The sequence below is a fragment of the Mobula hypostoma genome, chromosome 1 (assembly GCF_963921235.1).
Source record: "Mobula hypostoma chromosome 1, sMobHyp1.1, whole genome shotgun sequence".
Classification (NCBI taxonomy): Eukaryota; Metazoa; Chordata; class Chondrichthyes; order Myliobatiformes; family Myliobatidae; genus Mobula; species Mobula hypostoma.
This window is the reverse complement of record NC_086097.1, coordinates 194,009,123-194,031,472: the sequence shown is the minus strand read 5'-3', so window position 1 is coordinate 194,031,472 and position 22,350 is coordinate 194,009,123. Positions and strand designations below refer to the sequence as shown.

Here is a 22,350-nt window from a genome sequence, read left to right as displayed (position 1 = left end):
CATGTAAGATTGAGAAATTTTGTACAAACATATGAATGAGACTTTGGCCATCAAGCCTGTTAAAACCGTACAGCATAAAATAGTACACCACACTTCAGGCTCTTTGGCCCACAATATTGTGCCAACATTTTAACCTACTCCAAAATCAATCTAACCCTTCCCTCCCACACAGCTCTCCATTTTTCTTTCATCCATGTGCCTGTTTAAGCGTCCTTGAATGAGCCTAATGTATTTGCTTCTACTACTACTCCTAGCAGCATAATGCCAAGCATCCGTCTTACTGTGTAAAATAACACACAACTCCAGCATCCCCCATACTTTCCCTTCGATCGTCTTAAAATTATGCCCTCTTATATCAGCCATTTCTGCCACTTAATGAGATAACTTGTGATGCAATTATAGCCTCAGCTGCATATTCCCATCTATCAATGGCAAACTTTCACCCTCTTGCTCATCAAGCATCTACCTGCCCACCTTAAAATATTCTGAGACTCCGCTTCTTCCATCTTTGAGAAAGTATTCCAAAGGTACTCAAATTCTTGAAATTAAAAAAATACAACTCATCTATCTTAGTGGATCAGCTTTTATTGTCAGTCAGTGACCCCATAGTTCTAGATAATCGACAAGAGAAATTGTCTCCTTTCCACCCTATCAAAATTGTTTAGGATTTAAAAATTTTCATTGTCATCTCCTATTCTCCTAAATATAAGCAGGAAAGCCTAAACTGTCAAACCTTTCCTTAAAAAACAACCTACCCATTCCCCATGCATCAGTCTTTAAACCATCTTCAAACTGCTTCCAAAACATTTATATCTACTTTTGAATTAAGGAGCTCAGTTCAGTACTTAGCACTCTCACTGACATCATTTACAATTGAAGCATAACTTTGCAACTTTTATAGTTTGCTTCCCAGGCAATGAACTATAACACTGTTTACTTTCCAAATTACTGTATTCTGCTTGCATAATATCCTTTTGTTAATCACACACTAGAACATACAGATCCCTTTGTATCTCTGACCCCAGTACTCCCTTGCCATTTAGATTTTTGAAAAAAATTTTTGTACTGCTAAAACAGACTATTTCACAGTTCATTGTGTACGGGGCTTTCACAGTAGACTGGAACCTAAAGAGAGAAATACAAATTAGATTTAGTAAATTAGATATAGACCACAGCAAGTAAGAGAAATAGAAGTTAGAACTAAGTTATGTTTTCAAATTGAAAATAAAAAATTACAACACAGTACAGACTCTGCACCCTCTTTCAAGCTTCCACATCCTTCCCACAATGAGGTGACCAGAAATGAACACAATAATTCAACTGCTGTCCACCTAGGGTTTTACAAAGCTGTAACATTACCTTGTGGCTCTTGAATTCAATCCCTGACTATGAAGGCCAACAAATCATACTCCTTCTTCTTAACAACCCTATCAACTTGCATGGCAACCATTAGGGATCTATGGACTTGGACCACAAGATTCCTCTTTTTCACCACACTGCTATGAATCCTGACATTAACTCTGTGTTCTGCCTTCGAATTCAACCTTCTATAATGGATGACTTCACATTTTTCTGGGTCGAATTCCATTTGCCACGACACTATCCCACCACACTATCCACAAATCAAACATCTGCAAACTTACTAACTCACCCTTCCACTTCCTCATTTAAGTCATGTATAAAAATCACAAAGAGCAGGGGTCCCAGAACAGATCCCTGTGGAACACCACTGGATACTGACCTCCAGGCAGAATATTCTCCATATACTACCTCTCTCTGCCTCTAAGGGCAAGCCAATTCTGGATCAACACAGCAAAGTTTCCCCAAATCCCATGCCTCCTGACTTTCCAAATAAGACTACCATGGGAACCTTATCAAACGCCTTATTAAAATCCATATAAGCCACATCCACTTCTCTATCTTCAACGTGCTTTGTCACATCCTCAAAGAATTCGATCCGGCTGCTTCTCACAAAACCATGCCGACTATCCTTAATCAGACTATGCTTCTCAAAATGATCTTAAATCCTGTCTCTAAGAATCCTCTTCAATAATTTGCCCCCACTGAACTAAGACTCACTGGTCAATAATTCTCAGGGTTATCCCTAATCCCCTTCTTGAACAAAGAGATAACATTTGCAATCCTCCAACCATCTGGTACTACTCCTGTGGCCACAAAGATCATTGGCAAGGGTGCAGCAAAAAATGAATAACAAGAATAGCATTTTCAAAGTAAATGTAATGATCAAAATACATATATGTCACCATACAGAACCCTGAGATTCATACTCAACAAATCTATAGAATCAATGAAAGATCAGAGTGCAGAAGACAACAAACTGCAAATGCAAATATAAAGTAATAGTATTAAATAATGAGAACATGAGATGACAAGATAAAGAGTCCTTGAAGTGGTTGTGGGAACATCTCAATGTATGGGCGTGTGTAGTTATCCCTTTTGTTCAACAGCCCGATGGTTGTGAGGTAGTAACTCCTCTTGAGCCTGGCGGGGCGAATCGGGAGGCTCTCGCACCTTCTACCCGAGGGCAGTGGTGAGAAAAGAGCATGACCTCGGTGATGAGGATCTCTGATGACGGACCCTGTCATGCTGATGTGCTCAGTGGTTGGGAAGGCTTAACCTGTGATGTATTGGACTGAATCCATCACGTTTAGGCATTAGTGTTTCCATACTAGTCCACATTGCAACCAGTTAATATACTCTCCACTACACATCTATAGAAATTTGTCAACGTTTTAAATGTAAAGCCAAATCTCCATAGACTAATGAAGAAGAGATGCTGCCATACTTTCTTCACATTTGCACTTGCGTGCTGAGTCCAGGACAGGTCTTCTGAAATAGTATCTGAAATTTATTGATTTTCAAGTATTCATAAACGTGAAACAATTTCTTTGATATTTAATATGAATTCTAGCAAAGTGGTTAATTTAAAAATTGGAGAAATTATTTGTTTCTGAACCAATCTTTCCGAATCAAAACTCCATTGGTGATACAGGTGAGATTTACAGAACTGGGGTGAGGTGGCACAGTGGCGCAGCAAGAGGTGCTTTTTGCCTTGCAACTCCACACAGGCAGGAGTTCACATGTTCTGCCACAAACCTGTGAATTGTGTGCTCTAGTTTCCATGACCCTTCCAAAGATGTGCTGGTTAGTAGGTACTAGTATACATGGATGGTAAGAGAATCAGGGAGAATCAGAGAATCAAATGCATGAACTATCCATTAAAGAAGCAGCATAGTAACACTGACTTCTGATCAGCGCAAGGTGAGATCTGTATACGGATTACAGAGATTGCTTGCTGTGTTGAGGCAAATTAGGGTGGATAAATCTCCAGGATTGACAGCCTGTCCCCTCAGATCTTGTGCGAGGCTAGTGCAGAAATTGCAAGGGCTCTGGCAGAGGTATTTAAAATGTCCTTAGCCACAGGTGAGGTGCCAGAGGATTGGAGGATAGATAACATTGTTCAGGAAAGGTTCCAAGAATAAGCGGGGAAATTATAAGTTAATAAGCCTGATGTCAGCAGCAGGCAAATGATTGGAAGCTATTTCAATATATTAATATTTGAATATACAGGGCCTGATTAGGAATAGTCAACATGACTTTGTGCCTAGTAGGTCGTGCCTACCAACCTTAGTTTTCAAGGAAGTTACTAGTAATGTTGATGAAGAAAAGGCAGTGGACATCATCTACACAGACTCTGGCAAGGCCTTTGACAAAGTCTTGCATTGGAGACTGGTCCAGAAGGGTACGACACTTGTCAATCAAATTGAAGTATTAAATTGGATCCAATATTGACTTCTTGCGAGAAGCCAGAGTGGTAGTAGATGTTGCCTTTCTGACTGGAGGTCTGAGATTAGTGGTGTCCCTCAGAGATCAGTTCTGGGTCCTTTGTTGTTTGTCATCTATATTAATGACGTAGACCATAAGACATAGGAGCAGAATTAGGCCATTTGACCCGCTGAGTCTGCTCTGTTATTGAATCATGGCTGATCCTCTTTTTCCCTCCTCAGCCCCACACCCCGGACTTCTCTCCGTAACCTTTGATGCCGTGTCCAATCAAGAACCTATCAAACTCTGCTTTTAATACACCCAATGACCTGGCTTCCACAGCTGCCCGTGATAACAAATTCCACAAATTCACCACCCTTTGGCAGAAGAAATTTCTCTGCGTCTCTGTTTTAAATGGACTCCCTGCAATCCTGAGGGTGGGCCCTCTTATCCCAGACCACCCCCACCCCCCCCCCACCATGGGAAACATCCTTTCCACATCTACTTGGTCTAGGCCTTACAACATTCGAAAGGTTTCAATGAGATCCCCCTCACCCTTCTAACTTCCAGCAAGTCAAGACCCAGAGCCATCAAATGTTCCTCATATGATAATCCTTTGATTCTTGGAATCAGCTTTGTGACCCTCCTCTGAACCCTCACCAATTCCAGCATATATTTTCTTACGTTTGTAGATGAGGAGCCCAAAATTGTTCACAATACTCAAGGTGAGGCCTTACCAGTGCCTTATAAAGCCTCAGCATCAGATCCCTGCTCTGTTATCCTAGATCTCCTGAAATGAATACTAACATTGTATTTACCTTCCTTACCACCGACTCTACCTGCAATTTAACCTTTAGAGGGTTCTGGACAAGGACTCCCAAGACCCTTTGATTCTCAGATTTTTGGATTTTCTCCCCATTTAGAAAATAATCTGCACATTTATTTCTTCTTCCAAAGTGCATGATCATGAATTTTTCAACATTGCATTTCATTTGTCACTTTCTTGACCATTCTTCTAATCTAAGTCCTTCTGCAGCCTACCCATTTCCTCAAAACTACCTGCCCCTGCACCAATCTGCATATCTGCAAACTTGGCAACAAAGCCATCCATTCCATCATCTAAAAATCAATTATATACAGCATATAATTGATTATACACCAACCCCTGCAGAACACCACTTGTCACTGGCACCAGACGAGGATTGTTTTATACCTACCAATCAGCCAATGATCTAATCCTGTTAGTAACTCTCCTGTAATGTCATGGGCTCTTAACTTGGTAAGCGGCCTCATGTGTGGCACCTTGCCAAGTGCCTTCTGAAAGTCCAAGCATACAACATCCACTACACCCCCTTTATCTATTCTACTTGTAATCTCCTCAAAGAATTCCAACAGGTTCATGAGGCAAGATTTTCCCTCAAGAAAACCATGCTGACTTTGTCCTATCTTATCCTGTGTCACCAAGTACTCCATAACCTCATCCTTATCAATTGTTTCCAACATCCTCCCAATCACTGACGTCAGGCTAACTGATCTATAATTTCCTTTCAGCGAATTTGAATGATAATGTGGTAAACTGGATCAGTAAATTTGAAGATGACATCAAGATTGTTTTGTAGTGGATAGCGATGAAGGCTATCAAACCTTGCAGTGGGATCTGGACGAGTCGGAAAAATGTGGTGAAATGTGGCAGATGGAATTTAATGTAGACAACTGAGGGGTTGCACTTTGGGATGACAACGTAGAGCACTGATGAGTCTGAGAGAACAAAGGAATTTGGGAAAACAGATTCATAATTCCTTGAAAGAGGCAACACAGGTAGATAAGGTCATAAAAAGTGCTTTTGGCACATTGGCCTTCATAAATCAGAGTACTGAGTACAGGAGTTGGGATGTTATGCTGAAGTTATACAAGACATTGGTAAGGCCTAATTTGGAGTATTGAGTGTAGTTCTGGTCAACTACCTACAGGAAAGATATCAATAAGATTGAAAGAGTACAGAGAAGATTGACAAGGATATTGCTAGGTGTTGAAGACACAAGTTATAGGCAAAGGTTGAACAGGTTAGGACCTTATTCCCTAGAACACAGGAAAATGAGGGGAAATTTGGTAGAGATATACAAAATTATGAGAGTTACAGACAGTGTAAACGCAAGCAGGATTTTCCCAGTGAGCTTGTGTGAGATTTGAACTGGAGGTCATATGTTAAGGGAGAAAGGTGTAATATTTAGGGGAAGCTTCAGGGGAACTTCTTCACTCAGAGGGTGGTGCAGATGAGGACCGAGTTGCCAGCAGAAACACAGTTCTAATGCAATATTTAAAAGAAGTTCAGACAGGAGGGGTATGGAGTGCAACAGACCAGGTGTGGGTCAATAGGTCCAGGCAGAATAACATTTTGGCATGGATCAGATTGGACAAAGGGCCTACTTCTTTTAAACTATAGCACTCTGACTCAAAGTAACAGAATGACATCAACCTGGTTACAAAATAGAATGGTTTCTGATTTATATAGTTACTCAAAAGCTACCTTACATAATGATTTGACTTCAGCAATGGAAAGTTATTGATTGTACATAATTAACAGAAAATCAACAAATTACAAGACAATAGCAATATACTTGCAGGATAATCACTAGTTTCAAAATTTTAACCATGCATGTAGCTAGATAGAATAAAATGGTTATACAACATTTGAAAACTAAAAAGGTAGAGAAGATGGAAGACCTAGAAGTACACATCTACGAATCAAAGTAGGCAACAAACGAGTAACACACAGAACTCACTTCTGGAGAAATTGAAAACTAATACATAAAGACCAGAAGACCTAGGAGTACAATCAGGCATTTGGCCTAATGAGTCTGATCTGCCATTTCATCATGGCTGATCCAATTTTCCACTCAGTCCCATTGTCCTGCCCTCTCTCCGTATCCCTTCATGCCCTGACCAATCAAGAATCTATCAACCTCTGCCTTAAATATACATAAAGACTTCTACAGATTCACGCTCTGGCTAAAGACAGACCCTCTCATCTCTGTTCTAAAAGGACGCCCCCTCTATTCTGAGGCTGTGTACTCTGGCCACCTCATTCAGAATTCTGGGGTGTACACCATCTGGTTCAGGTAGCTTATCTATCTTCTCTCAAGTCATGGTAACTTCATACACTTCATGACCCCTGACTCCTGGAACTTCCACCATACTGCTAGTGTCTTCCACAGTGAAGACCAATGCGAAGTACTTATTCAGTTCATCTACTACCTACTTGTCCCCAATTACTACTTCTCCTGCATTAGTTTCCAGCGGTTTGAGATCCACTCTCACCTCTCTTGTATACTTTATGCATCTGAAGAAAATTTTGGTATCCTCTTTAATATTACTGACCATCTTACTTTCATAATCCATCTTTACCTTCTTAATGACTTTCTGTTGGTTTTTAAAAGCTTCCCAATTCTCTAATTTCCCACTAATTTTTGCTCTGTTATATGCCCTCTCTCTGGCTTTTATGTTCACTTTGACTTCTCTTGTTATCCACAGTTGTCTCATCTGGCCTTTAGAATACTTCTTCCTCTTTGGGATGTATATATCCTGTGCCTTCTGAAATGCTTCCAGATATTCCTCCAGAAATTCCAGCTATTGCTGCTCTGCTGTCATCCCTGCCAGTGTTCCTTTCCAATCAATTTTGGCCAATTCCTCTGTCATGCCCCTGTAATTCCATTTACTCCACCATAATACTGATACATGCGACCTTAGCTTCTCTTTCTCTATTTTCAGGGTGAATTTGATCATATTATGATCAATTGCCCCTAAGGGTTCTTTTACCTTAAGATCTGTAATTAATTCTGGTTCATTGTACAACACCCAATCCAGAATAGCTGATCCGCTAGTGGGCTCAACAACAAGCTGCTCTACAAAGCCATCTCATAGACACTCAAGAAATTCTCCCTCCTGGAATCTAGCATCAACCAGATTTTCCAATCTACCCACATATTGAAGTCCCCACGACTATTGTAGCACTGCCCCTTTGGCATGTATTTTCTATCTCCTGTTGTAATTTGTACGCCACATTCTTACTACTATTTGGGGGTCTGTATACAACTTCCATCAGGTCTTTTTACCCTTGCAGATCCTTAGCTCTATCCACAGTGATTCAATACCTTCCAACCCCAATGTCACCTCTTTCTAATGACTTGATTTCATTTTTTTACCAACCGAGCAACACCACCCCTCTGCCTTCCTGCCTATCCCCTCAATACAATGTGTATCCTGGGACATTAAGCTCCCAGCTATGATCTTCTTTCAGCCATGATTCAGTGACGCCTACAACATCATACCTGCCAATCTGCCACTGTGCAGCAAGTTCCAATACTTTATTCTGTTACTGCACATTCAAATATAACATGTTCAGTCCTGTATTCATCCTTTTCAATTTTGTCCATCTTTTATGTTGCAACTCATCCTGTTGACTGCAATTTTGCCATATCAACAGCCTCTCCTCACTACACATTGCTTGTCTGTAAACCAGCTACCTCATCTTCAGCACTATTATCTGCCTTTCCTATGATACATCTTGCATTGAAATACATGCAGCTCAGTACACCAGTTGATTCCTAACTTTGTCTGATGCCTTACCAACATCTGCCCCCACAACTTCTCTCCTAACTGTTCGGGCACTCTGGTTCCCGTTCCCCTGCAACTGTAGTTTAAACCCCATTGTGCAACATTAACAAACCTTCCTGTTGGGATATTAGTCCCTCTAGAGTTCAGTAAACTTTGTACTGAATCTTTAAATTACACAAGACAGTAATTATGCAATTAAATTCACCACAATATAAATAACAAATGGAGAAGTTGCAAAATGACTAAGATTAATACCAGAACTGAAAGAGGGCAGCAAGTTAAAGTAGTAGGAATAACAAGAAATCTTTATGCTTACAATGAATGCTATAGGAATCAAATGATCAGATTAAAAATGCTTATTTGATGACCAGTGAAATGCAAATAATACAAAAATATATGATTATAGAGTTATACAAAGAAGGCTGGGCTGAATTGAATTGTTTCTATACTATATTAATATGATGCAAATCATCAGATCAAAAGGCAGAAGCGATCTCAATTGTCTTAAAATTTAGAAATGAGTGAAGAATTTTTCCACTCAACATTCAACTTTGTTCTTAACACTTCATCTACCATCTTTTGTCTTACCTGTGGAAATCTCAGTATTTTCACTTAGGCCCCCACAGAGCGAAAATATAATATCTGGTAAATCAGAAGGTGAATCATAGAGGCATTCGGTGCCACTATCTATTGCCACACTTTCTATTGACTGTGGTGACTGAGAACCAGATTGCACATCTAATTCAGTCCACTGTTTAGAACTGCAGTCAAACTCACTGTAAGAGAAGAATAAAGGGATATACTTTATTTTAATGTACGTTGCGTTAATGGGAACATTCAAAAATTTGTCATAATTAATAACAGTCATAAATTTTTACATCATTAATGTCCTTGAATAAAAGAAACATTAGCTTTATTTGTGACATACACCTCAAAACATACAGTGAAATATGCCATTTCCATTAAATCAAATCAGCAAGGCTTGTGCTGGGGCAGCCCACAAGTGATGCTGTGCCTCAGGCATCTACTTAGCATATCCATAGCTTACCAACCCTAACCATACATCTATGGAATGTGTAAAGAAACCACAGCACCCAGAGGAAACACACACAGCACGAGGAGAATGCACAAAATCCTTACAGACAGCAGTGGGAATAAAAACCCAACAGGTGATTGCAGGCAGCATAAAGCAATTGTACTAACCACCACAGTACCGTGTTCCTCAACCCATGGAAATTAAGTCTCTTCTGCCCGCACATGATCCACATCCCTCCATTCCCTGCATATCTATCTAAAAGCCTCTTAAACAAGACTAGCAAACGTTTCCACCATTAGTCCTGGGAGCTGGCACTCAGTGTGCAGGGTAGGGGAAACTTGCCTCAGACATACAGTGGCGCTAGAAAGCTTGTGAACCCAGAATTTTCTCTATTTCTGCTTAAATATGACCGAAAATGTGATCAGATCTTCATGCAAGTCCTAAAGCTAGATAGAGAACCCAATTAAATAAATAACACAAAAACATTATACTTGTTCATTTAATTATTGAGAAAAATTATCCAATATACATGTATTTGTTGGAAAAACCCTGTGAACCTTTGCTTTCATTAATTGGTGTGACTCCCTTGTACAGCAATAACTTCAACCAAGCGTTCCTGGTAGCTGTTGATCAGTCCTGAACATCAGCTTGGGCAAATTTAAAGCCATTCCTCTTTACAAAACTCTGGGATATTGGTGGGCTTCCTTGCTTCAGATTCTTCCACAATATTTCTATAGGATTGAGGTCAGGACTTTTATTCAGCCATTTCAACACACAGATTTTCTTTTTAAACCATTGCGTTGTTGATTTACAGGTGTCCCCCTCTTTTCGAACGTTCGCTTTATGAAACCTCACTGTTACGAAAGACCTACATTAGTACCGTTTTCGCTTTCAGAAGGTGCTTTCACTGTTACGAAGAAAGACAGTGTGATAAAAAAATCAGCGCGCGATAAAAGGCAGAGCGCGCCCCAAGTAGCCGCTCTCCCCCGGATTCAGAACGGCATTGCTTTAATACGTTGCATTGAGCAGCCATTAGCAAGATGAGTTCTAAGGTGTCAGAAAAGCCTGAAAGAGTAAGGGTGTTACACTTAGCGTAAAACTAGACATAATTAAGTGTTTCAATCGTGGTGAACGAAGCAAGGACAAAGTGAGTTTGGCTTGTGGAAGTTGACAAAGATGATGTTGAAGAGGTTTTGGCATCCCATGACCAGGAACTGATAGATGAAGGGCTGATGCAATTGGAAGAGGAAAGGATAACAATCGAAACCGAATGCAACCGAATACAGAAAGTGAAGCAACTGCTTGAGATTTTCGCTGCAATGATAAAGTACGACTTTAATTTTGAAAGGGTACGTAGATTTAGGGGATATTTGCAGGATGGTTTGAGTGCTTACAAACAACTGTATGATAGAAAAATGCGCGAGGCTCAGCAGTCAAGCAAGCCTTCCACATCAGACACAGCAGACAACGAACCTCGACCTTCGACATTGAGGCAGGCAGTCATAGGAGAAAATGAGCTGCCTGCCCTGATCGACGATGATATGACACCCCCATGTCCCACCACCCCAACAACCGGGCCCCGGACAGATATTGTACTGATTCGCGAAGAACGCAGCGGTAGCCGGGAGGCATACAGCACATCTTTAAGAAAAAAGCCAAAATAAACGGGCTAATTAATTAGGTGCCGCCTAGCACGTAATTGTCGGCCCAGATCAGAGACAATGCAATTGGCAATCGCCTCTGATCTGCGCCGACATTTACGTGCCGGGCAGCACCTAATTAATTAGCATGTTTATTTTGGCTTTTTACTTAAAGATGTGCTGGGTGCCTCCCGGCTACTGCTGCGTTCTTCACGGCAATGGATCAGGTTGGCAGCCCGGAGGGTGGGGGCCACTGCACCACCCAGCCTGCGACGACTCAGTCTAACACACCATCATCAGTGTGCTTGGCGCTGTTTTCCCAATTCCAGTAAGTGATACTACACTGTACATACATTATTTCTACTTTATATAGGCTGTGTATTTTTACGTGTTATTTGGTAGATTTGGCAGCTTCATAGTTTAAAGGTTACTGGAGAGCGCGTTTATGCCAACAGCGCTTGCGTGAGATTTTCTGCTGAGAGCGCTTGTGTGAGATTTTTGCTACGGAGATCTGTGTAGACAATGATTGTGGAAAAGTATTTCTACTTTATATAGGCTGTGTATTTATCATATCATTCCTGCTTTTACTATATGTTACTGTTATTTTAGGTTTTGTGTGTATTGGGAATGATTTCGTAGGTTATTTTTGGGTCTGCGAACGTTCACAAAATTTTCCCATATAAATAAATGGTAATTGCTTCTTCGCCTTACGACATTTTGGCTTACGAACCATTTCATAGGAACGCTCTACCTTTGGTTGGCGGGGGAAACCTGCACTCGTCTTTCAGATAATTGTCTCGTTGCATTATCCAATTTCTTTTAAACTTCAAGTGACGGACTGCTACCCTGACATTCTCATGTAAAATGTTTTGATAAAATTTTGAATTTATTGTTCCCTCAACAATTGCAAGCTGTCCAGGCCCTGAGGGAACAAAGCAGCCCAAGACAATGATGTTCCTTCCACCATATTTCACAGTTGGGATGAGGTTTTGGTGTTGGTGTGCAGTGCCCTTTTTCCTTCAAACATAGTGGTGGACATTTTTGTGTCAAAAAGTTAAATTTTTGTCTCATCTGTCCATAGAACATTGTCCCAGAAGCGTTGTTAGAACATCCAGGTGGTCTTTGGAAGCTTGAGACATGCAGCAATGATTTCTTGGAGAACAGTGGTTTCCATCCATTAACACCACTCTTGCTCAGTGTTTTTCTTATAGTGGACACATGAACAGAGACTTTAACAAGTTCTAGAGATCACTACAGGTCTTTTGCTGTTACCCTTGGGTTCTTTTTCATCTCCTTCAGCATTGCACATAGCGTTCTTGGTGTGATCTTTGCAGGATTCCCACTCCTAGCGAGAGTGGCAATCATACAGAGTTTCCTCCATTTGGAGACAATTTCTGGACTGATGAACAGTAACATCTTTAGAAATGCTTCTGCAGCCTTTTCCAGCTTCACGCACTTCTACAATTCCTTTAAGCTCTTCTGAAAGTTGTTTTGATCAAGGCATGGTGCACATAGACAGAACTTTCTTGAGAAGAGCAGGCTCTGTCAGTAACTTGACTTTGTGTGTCTTTTTTCCAGGGCAGGGCACCTCTACAACCCACACCTCCAATCTCACCTCATTGATTGGAATATCTGACTCAAAATAGCTTTTGTAGAAGGTATTACCCCAGAGGTTCAAGTACTTTTCCCAACAAATTCATGTAATTTTGGATCATTTTTCCTCAATAAATAAATGAACAAAAATAATGTTTTTGTGTTATTTATTTAATTGGGTTTTCATTATTTAGCTTCAGGACTTGTGTAGACTTGATCACATTTTAGTACATATTTATGCAGAAATAGAGAAAATTCTACAGGATTCACAAGTTTTCTAGTACCACTGCAATTTTTCTCCTCTAATATTTTCCTCCTTATAGCCTTGGTATTTGATATTTCCACCATGGGGGAAAAAGACTCTGGCCATCTAGCTTATCTATGCCTCACAAGAAGACAAGTTTGTCTAACAACTTCTTATAGCTCTTCTTAGTAAGCATCTTCTCTATCCTTTCTAAATCATACACATCCTCCATGTAATGGGGTGACCAGAATTGCAAAGAATTCTCCAAATGCAGCCTAACCAAAGTTTTATAAAAGCTGCAATGTCACTTCTTTCCTATTATATTCAATATACTGACGAATGCAAGCAAGCGTGCCACCATTACCACCGCCTGCTTGGATGTCCACTTTCACGGAGCGATTCAGTGATGTGAGAAACAAGTAGAAGGCACGTCAACATACTACTTGAAAGCCCCAAGGAAATTACCCTGTACAAATTCCCAATACCATAGTTTTTCCTCCTATACTTATCAGTTTTGTATAAAACTGCATTTTATGTGAATATAGTTATTAAATAGCATGATTGAAAATTAGATATTCTTTAAATAATTGCACAAGAATTTATAGATTAAATGCAGTGGAAAGGACTTAAAAAGGCAGACAGCGGGATGTGATAAAAGACTTGTTTTGAGAATGTTTTATGTTGGGGGTTTCCAACCTTTTTTAAAAAAATGCCACGGATCCCTACGATTAACTCCTGGTTGGGAACTCCTGTTTTAGGTGATCAACAAAGATGATAATCTACTGAAACCTGGCACCATTGAGCAAACAGACGTTGCAATATTAAATTCCAACAATAGATTACCTGCTGCATGCCCTACATGGCAGCTGGAATAAAGGGGAAGGCACTGCTTAATCACCAAGGGACCTTAACTAACTGAAACTAGCGGCTTTAAGTTTAATAATTTAAAGCTCATGAGAATATACTTTATCTTGAACTGAATGTAAATTTTGCTAGTTAAATGGGCTGGGAATAAATATTATCTCAAATGAGTACAAAGGTCAGAATGGTTCTTGAACACTCAACATTTCTGTAGCATCTGGTCAAGTGCATGAATCACTAATGTGTAAGTAATGAATCTTTGAGTTTGTATTGCAGAATATTTGAAAGGTAGAGCAAAAGATGGGATAGGATTCTCGATTGGTGACATATTTATCAGGAATTACAGAAATACAAAACTGACAGACGTTCACCCTGAAATATCATTTGATTGTGAAATAATAAACTGTAAAGTCAAATTTGATTTCCATTTACTGGAATTTGGGGGAAAAGAACAGAAATTCATCAGGGCACATTTAAAGAGCTGTTCGTGACCAGAAATGTCTGACATTTCTCTTGGACTTGCTTATATCAGTATTCCCAAACCAGCCTATCATAGAAGGTTGGCATGATATAAAATCAAATGCTGGAATCACTCATCATATAGCATTTTTAAAAAGATAATGCATTAACATTTCAGGTTGAGAACCCTTTGCCAAACAACATAGTACCTTTTAGGAAAATAGCGAGCAGCAACCTCAGGTTCCAACACAGGCAGATCATCCAAATAGATGTCTTCAGGTCCTTGGTGCTGACTTCGTTTATGGAGACCTGCATAAACAAACAAATCTGACTTTTCACAAATAGCTTTAACAACTTTCTACACTCTCCAGTTAAGCAAAAATCCTAATTTCCTCTCAAATTACGTTGTGGTAAAATCCAAGAGCATGTCACCTCTCTCAAACTCATATCAAATTCAACAAGTTTCTCTGCACATGTGCATTAAATAGACAATAGACAATAGGTGCAGGAGTAGGTCATTCGGCCCTTCGAGCCAGCACCACCATTCACTGTGATCATGGCTGATCATCCACTATCAGTATCCAGTTCCTGCCTTATCCCCATAACCTTTGATTCCACTATCTTTAAGAGCTCTATCTATCTCTTTTTTGAAAACATCCAGAGACTTGGCTCGACAGCCTTCTGGGGCAGAGCATTCCATATATCCACCACTCTCTGGGTGAAAAAGTTTTTCCTCAACTCCGTTCTAAATGGCCTACCCCTAATTCTTAAACTGTGGCCTCTGGTTCTGGACTCACCCATCAGCGGGAACATGCTTCCTGCCTGCAGCGTGTCCAATCCTTTAATAATCTTATATGTTTCAATAAGATCCCCTCTCAGCCTTCTAAATTCCAGAGTATACAAGCCCAGTCGCTTCAATCTTTCGACATATGACAGTCCCGCCATCCCGGGAATTAACCTTGTGAACCTACGCTGCACTCCCTCAATAGCAAGAATGTCCTTCCTCAAATTTGGAGACCAAAACTGCACACAGTACTCCAGGTGTGGTCTCACCAGGGCCCTGTACAGCTGCAGAAGGACCTCTTTGCTCTTATACTCAATTCCCCTTGTTATGAAGGCCAGCATGCCATTAGACTTTTTCCACTGCCTGCTGTACTTGCCTACTTGCTTTCAGTGACTGATGTACAAGAACACCTAGATCTCGTTGTGCTTCCCCTTTTCCTAACTTGACTCCATTTAGATAATAATCTGCCTTCCCGTTCTTACCACCAAAGTGGATAACCTCACATTTATCCACATTAAACTGCATCTGCCATGCATCTGTCCACTCACCCAGCCTGTCCAAGTCACCCTGCATTCTCATAACATCCTCCTCACATTTCACACTGCCTCCCAGCTTTGTGTCATCGGCAAATTTGCTAATGTTACTTTTAATTCCCTCATCTAAATTATTAATATTGATTGTAAACAGCTGAGGTCCCAGCACTGAACCCTGCGGTACCCCACTAGTCACCGACTGCCATTCCGAAAGGGACCCGTTAATCGCTACTCTTTGTTTTCTGTCAGCCAGCCAATTTTCAATCCATGTCAGTACTCTGCCCCCAATACCATGTGCCCTAATTTTGCCCACTAATCTCCTATGTGGGACTTTATCAAAGGCTTTCTGAAAGTCCAGGTACACTACATCCACTGGCTCTCCCTTGTCCATTTTCATAGTTATATCCTCAAAAAATTCCAGAAGATTAGTCAAGCACGATTTCCCCTTTGTAAATCCATGCTGACTCGGACCAATCCTGTTACTACTATCCAGATGTGTTGTAATTTCATCTTTTATAATTGACTCCAGCATCTTTCCCACCACCGACGTCAGGCTAACTGGTCTATAATTCTCTTCCTCCCTTCTTGAAGAGAGGGACAACATTAGCCACCCTCCAATCCACAGGAACTGATCCTGAATCTATAGAACATTGGAAAATGATTACCAATGTGTCCACAATTTCTAAAGCCACCTCCTTAAGTACCGTGGGATGCAGACCATCAGGTCCCGGGGACTTATCAGCCTTCAGACCCAACAGCCTATCCAACACCATTTCCTGCCTAATATAAATTTCCTTCAATTCATCCATTACCCTAGGTCTTTTGGCCACTATTACATCTGGGAGATTGTCTGTGTCTTCCCTAGTGAAGACAGATCCAAAGTACTTGTTCAACTCGTCTGCCATTTCCTTGTTCCCCATAATAAATTCACCCGCTTCTGTCTTCAAGGGCCCAATTTTGGTCTTAACTATTTTTTTCCTTTTCACATACCTAAAGAAGCTTTTTACCATCCTCCTTTATATTCTTGGTTAGTTTACCTTTGTACCTCATTTTTTCTCCGTGCATTGCCTTTTTAGTTACCTTCTGTTGCTCTTTAAAACGTTCCCAATCCTCCGGCTTCCCACTCGTCTTTGCTATGTTATACTTCTCTTTTATTTTTATGCTGTCCATTACTTCCTTTGTCAGCCACGGCCTCCCCTTACCCCCCTTTAGGATCTTTCTTCCTCTTTGGAACGAACTGATCCTGCACCTTCCGCGTTATTCCCAGAAACACTTGCCATTGCTGTTCCACTGTCATCCCTGCTAGGGTATTGTTCCAGTGAACTTTGGCCAGCTCCTCCCTCATAGCACCATAGTTCCCTTTGTTCAACTGTAATACTGACACTTCCGAGTTTCCCTTCTCCCTCTCAAATGGTAGATTAAAACTTATCATATTATGGTCACTACCTCCTAATGGCTCCTTTACCTCGAGGTCTCTGATCAAATCCGGTTCATTGCACAACACTAAATCTAGAATTGCGTTCTCTCTGGTAGGCTCCAGTACAAGCTGTTCTAAGAATCCATCTCGAAGGGACTCCATAAACTCCCTTTCTTGGGGTCCAGCACCAACCTAATTCCTCCAGTCTACCTGCATGTTGAAGTCCCTCATAACAATTGTAGCATCACCTTTGCTACGTGCCAATTTTAACTCTTGATTCAACTTACACCCGACATCCAGACTACTGTTTGGGGGCCTGTAGATAACTCCCATTAGGGTCTTTCTACCCTTAGAATTTCTCAGTTCTATCCATACTGACTCTACGTCTCCTGATTCTATGCCCCCCTTGCAAGGAACTGAATATCATTCCTCACCAACAGAGCCACCCCACCCCCTCTGCCCATCAGTCTGTCCTTTCGATAGGACGTATACTCTTGAATATTCATTTCCCAGTCCCTGTCCACTTGAAGCCATGTCTTTGTTATTCCCACATCATCACACTTACCAATTTCCAACTGTGCCTCAAGCTCATCCACTTTATTTCTTATAGTCCGTGCATTCATATATAATATTTTTAATTCATTACTCCCCTCACCTCCCATATCAGTTCCTATATCACTTGGCCATACTGTATGATCCCTTCTTGAGCTTTCTGCTCTGTTGATTCTGCTGTGATTCTTAACTTAAAGATTTGAAAAGTTTTAGATTAGATCTTGAAGTTTTTTTTGTTTTCTGAAAGCACAGTAGGCAGATACACTATCTTTGACAACTTGATATCTTGCTAGTTTTACAAGTTCTGAACTATTTGATTCCATTATTTCTGGTTTCTGCCCAGGAACTATCTTACACTTAAATTACAACCTTCTCGAATCATTAAATCCAGCCACATCACTTACAATATAAAATAAATACAAGTAGGGCTCTTGAACTTGTTCTACTTGTCAACAAAGTTCAAAGTACATTTATTATCAAAGTATGTATGCTATATACAACCTTGAGACTCATCTCCTTATAGGCAACCAAGACAAGGAAACCGACTAACTTTCTTTGTCTTGGTTGCCTATAAGGAGATGAGTTTTAAAAAGACCATCAAACATCCACTGTGTAGGAAAAAAGCAAATTGTGCAAACAATGAAAGTAAGCAAATAACAAGTTCATACCTGACTTTTTCTACTCGATCCTCTTATCCCTTGAACTCTCCAAAAGTCAATCAATCCTAATTTTAAATGCAATCATTTTTCACGCCTTGAGCTGCTCATGTTTGGAATTTGCACAGTCCCCACTGCTGTGCTGCATGCTCTGATTTTTGCCCACAGCCCAACAATATGCAGGTTGTAGATAATCTGGCCATGGTACGTTGCCCGTATGTATAAGTGAATGACAAAAAGGTTGAGGACACGGGGAAAATTATTAGAGGAAGGCAATGCTCTGTTAAGCTGGTGTAGTCTCATTATGTTGCAAGGTCTCCTTACAAGCAACAGGTAATAAATGATTGAACCCCCATGGGCATCCAGGGTACAAAATTCCAAAGATCTGCCAGAGTGAGTGAAGAAATTTTTCCTCACAGTCCATAAGATATTGGAGCAGAATTAGACCGTTCAGCTCATTGCGTCCGCTCCACCATTTGATCACGGCTGATCCATTTACCTATTCTCCGTCTTTCCCCCCTTGATATTTCATAAGATATTTCATCTTATTGCTCCTTTTGGCTTTTTAGTTACCTTCTTTTGATTTTTATAAGCTCCCCAATATTTGGCTTCAATACAATTCCCAAGCATGCAGCAGCAAAATGAAAAGATAGATACCACTCTATAAATTATGACTCATGATAAACAATCTTTCCCTACTTTTTCCATTGCAAGCTCAATATTTCATCAGCAATAAGATGGAAATGATCTTCCTTACATCTCGGATATTATAGATGTGAACAAGAGGGCTATTTCTGTTCAAAATATGTTACCTTTTTTCTTTGATGGAGAATCTAATTTTGCAATAACTGAAGGCTGCATTCCAGAGTCTGTAGGGATTCTGTCCATTTGAGATACCACAGTAATTTTAGATGCTGGATTGCTCTGCTGAAGTGAGGATTGTGAAAGTATTTCAGTAGGTATTTCCTTTGAGGATATAACTGTGCTCTCAGTGATTGTCTGGCTATTGTTCACATGTGTTCTCGGCTCAGGTTTCAATAAAGTATGAGTTGTGCTTTCCCCATCAGTTACATCCACGTCCATGGCAGCAGAACTGAGGATGACCCTGAAGTGAGTGTTTTCAGATGGAGTAATTGTGAGGGCTCTTGGTTGTTCCTGTTTCTCCACTTTATTCACCTAAAACATTTAAATCAGATGCTGGTCATTTCACCTGCATGTTAAGGAAACAATTTTACTTTCACTTCACAAAGCATGCAAAAAAATCTAACCAAATCACAAACTTATCAGTTAAGAGAATGGATTAGGTACACTGGACACAACTTTCATTAATGGTCCATATGAAGACGTGGTGGAGTGGAAGTCACTAATCATGGTTGCACATGTGACGATAGGTAGGATAAGGAACTTGAGGAATACTGGCTGACCCAAGTGATATGCTGACATCCCACCCTGCAAAAACTCATTTCAGGGAGGTATCACCACCATTTCAGGGAGGTAGCACCCCCACCCCCCACAACACCATATCCCCCGCCCGTCGACCTCCAAGGGTGTATGTAATACTTCATTTAGTGATTTTGTCTAATCTGTAAACCAAATTGGGTATATGCAGCAAATGTGACATTAAAATATGTACTTATATTATATTATATTAACATGTTTATTCTATTACAACTTTAAGCAAGTCTACAGGGAGTTTGGCCTCATCACGTAGGACATCAATAGCGTAGCTCCTTAGCAGCTAGCCAGCTAGTTTAAATAACGTTAGCTATGCTGTAATGACACCTGCTAAACTCACCTCAACATGTCTTTTACATTTTAACCCACCACAGGCAATAGAAAGGTCACTGTTGCAAACAGTGCAGCAAGCAATTTTGTCATTATCTTTGAGGTTGACTGTAAAGCCCGCCCACAGAGAAAACTGATAGGTCTACTTAGCAGGGGACCCCGAAATTTTTTGCACCGCAGACCCGTTTAATATTGACAATATTCTTGTGGACCGGCTGACCGGGGGGAGGGGGGAGTGATGTTAATCACAACTGGAATATAGGTGGTAAGCCAATAGCATCATAACATTTTAAGTAACGTTTGGATATTAAACACACGGTGCATATTTTCCCCATATGAACATATAAAATCATTGCAACAAACCAATATTGCTGAATCAGTGCGAGCCCTGGGCTTGTTTTCCTGCAACAAGACGGTGCCATCGAGGGGTGATGGGAGACAGCAATACTCCAAGGGGGTTCCTTATGTCCAGTCTATCCCGCAAATTAGTTTTCGTTGCACTCATTGCAGAAAACTACGCTTCGCAGCGATATGATGTTGGAAATGGAAGCAACGTTTTCAGTGCTTGCGTGGCAATCTCAGGATATTTAGCCTTGACTTTGATCCAGAATGCCGGCAGAGATGTTCTGTCAAACAAACTTTTCAGCCTGCCATCATTTACAAGCTCGAGGAGTTGATCTCCTTCCCGCGCTGACACGGATGACGCGCGGGTAATGACCTCGCATGCGTTCAAATTCAAGAGTGCGTGACAGGGAATGAGGAAAGGTGCAAATGACTCGTATCGTTTCATATCGCCAAATCATATTGCTTCCTCAGGGCCTGGTGGCTGGGGACCACTCTTAGCACGAAGGGAGACCAATCAGGATGCTCGCTTTCCCTTTCCCTCTCAAAAAAATCTATTTCCAGAATATTGTATATAACTTCCGGGCGTCAGGGAGCCACTATCGATATGCGGGAGACTGCCGGATCTTCCGGGAGAGGTGGGATGTCTGGATATGCAGAATGATTTGTTTTAAAGATGTGACAGTCAAACAGGACTGACTACCATCTAAAACCCCCTAAAAGATGTATTGCATAATCAAAAAGGCATGCAGTCAGAATGCAAGCCTAGTGCAATATCAAGTGGGATGCTGGTAACCTTTCACAAAAGTTCAACTGTTCTTTCAAAACATATGGTAGTATTCATCCCAGTTCTTCTATGAATAAGTAACTCATCTGTATTATCACACACCCACTAACGATACAGTTCAATTATTAATAGTTTGAGATATCTATACCTACTACTTGATAACACACTTGAAACAAAAATGATACCAATTTCCTGTTTAAAATTCTCTTTTCCACAATAGTGTCATCCCCTCTCATTCACAACTCGGGCACTCTTTGAAAACTATCCCAGAGTTTACCTTGATGTCATAAAAATGCCAGTTCCTCCTAGTATACCACTTCTCCAATCATGGATTTAGTTTGTATGTGCTTCATTCCTCTCTTGATAGCATGCAATACTGGCAATGAACCTGAAAATTACTTCCCTTTGGTTCTTACTTTTAAAATTTAGTTCCTAGCTCTTGGGATTTTTCAGTAGCAAACAACAATTTTATTCCATCATACCCTCAGTAATAGAACAAAAACTTCAGACATTGAAATAGTCACAAACTTCATGATGAAAAGCAGTTTTTCTTTTCAGAAAACTCCAAATGCTTTTTAGACAAGCTTTTTCCCTAAAAATTTCCTTATGAGGTGTATGTACCAAAAAGGCATGCCTTTACAGTAAATCATCAGTTAGAGAAGACAACAGTTACTCAACAAACAACAAATATCTCCACTGGAAAACATAAACATGTAAGTAAGTTCATTACCCTTGTCGATTCTGGAAATCCCCCCCATGACCACTTCATGTGGGGCTCAGACATCAGCCTGTCTGTTGGTTTCACTATTAATTCAGAATCACTTTTAGGTGAAACAGGCTGGGAAAAGGATCCTCTAAATGAAAGAAAAACAAAAAGGAAAGAATATACTTGTAACAGAAGAAATGGAATTTTAGAGGCAATAAATCTGATAGTGGCTCTAACTATCACAATATTATTTTACTCAAAATCAAAAACTGGCAATTTTAGAACTGGTAGACGTATTTAAATTGGTAAAAATTTTGAACACAATAATGCTCAAAATAACATTAATATTCTCAGCATATATACAGAAAAATAATTTTTAAGAGGTTTTCAGCACATATCAAGTATCAAACCTGGATTTCTGTTGATCTATTTGGCTCAGGTCCCCACCACAGATATATTTGCAATCAAGCTCAAGAGAAATGGCTAGCCTATATTCATTTCAGGAATTATTTTTTAAAAGCTTCCAAAGCAAAAGCAGAACTACCATTACTCGAA

At 40.3% G+C, this 22,350-nt stretch overlaps 1 protein-coding gene across 5 annotated transcripts in view; it reads right to left on the bottom strand.

The window, feature by feature from the left end:
• The window catches only part of lpin2 (lipin 2), a 207,011-nt gene that overhangs the window by 22,272 nt on the left and 162,389 nt on the right, over window positions 1-22,350 (bottom strand). For all 5 annotated transcript variants that reach the window (XM_063062490.1, XM_063062481.1, XM_063062499.1 and 2 more), the window contains exons 6-9: window positions 21,820-21,943; window positions 18,988-19,351; window positions 14,443-14,542; window positions 8,989-9,176 (exon numbers count right to left, since the gene is read on the bottom strand). In XM_063062490.1, the coding sequence (XP_062918560.1) occupies window positions 8,989-9,176; window positions 14,443-14,542; window positions 18,988-19,351; window positions 21,820-21,943 (776 nt within the window). The remainder of the gene's footprint in view (window positions 1-8,988; window positions 9,177-14,442; window positions 14,543-18,987; window positions 19,352-21,819; window positions 21,944-22,350) is intronic.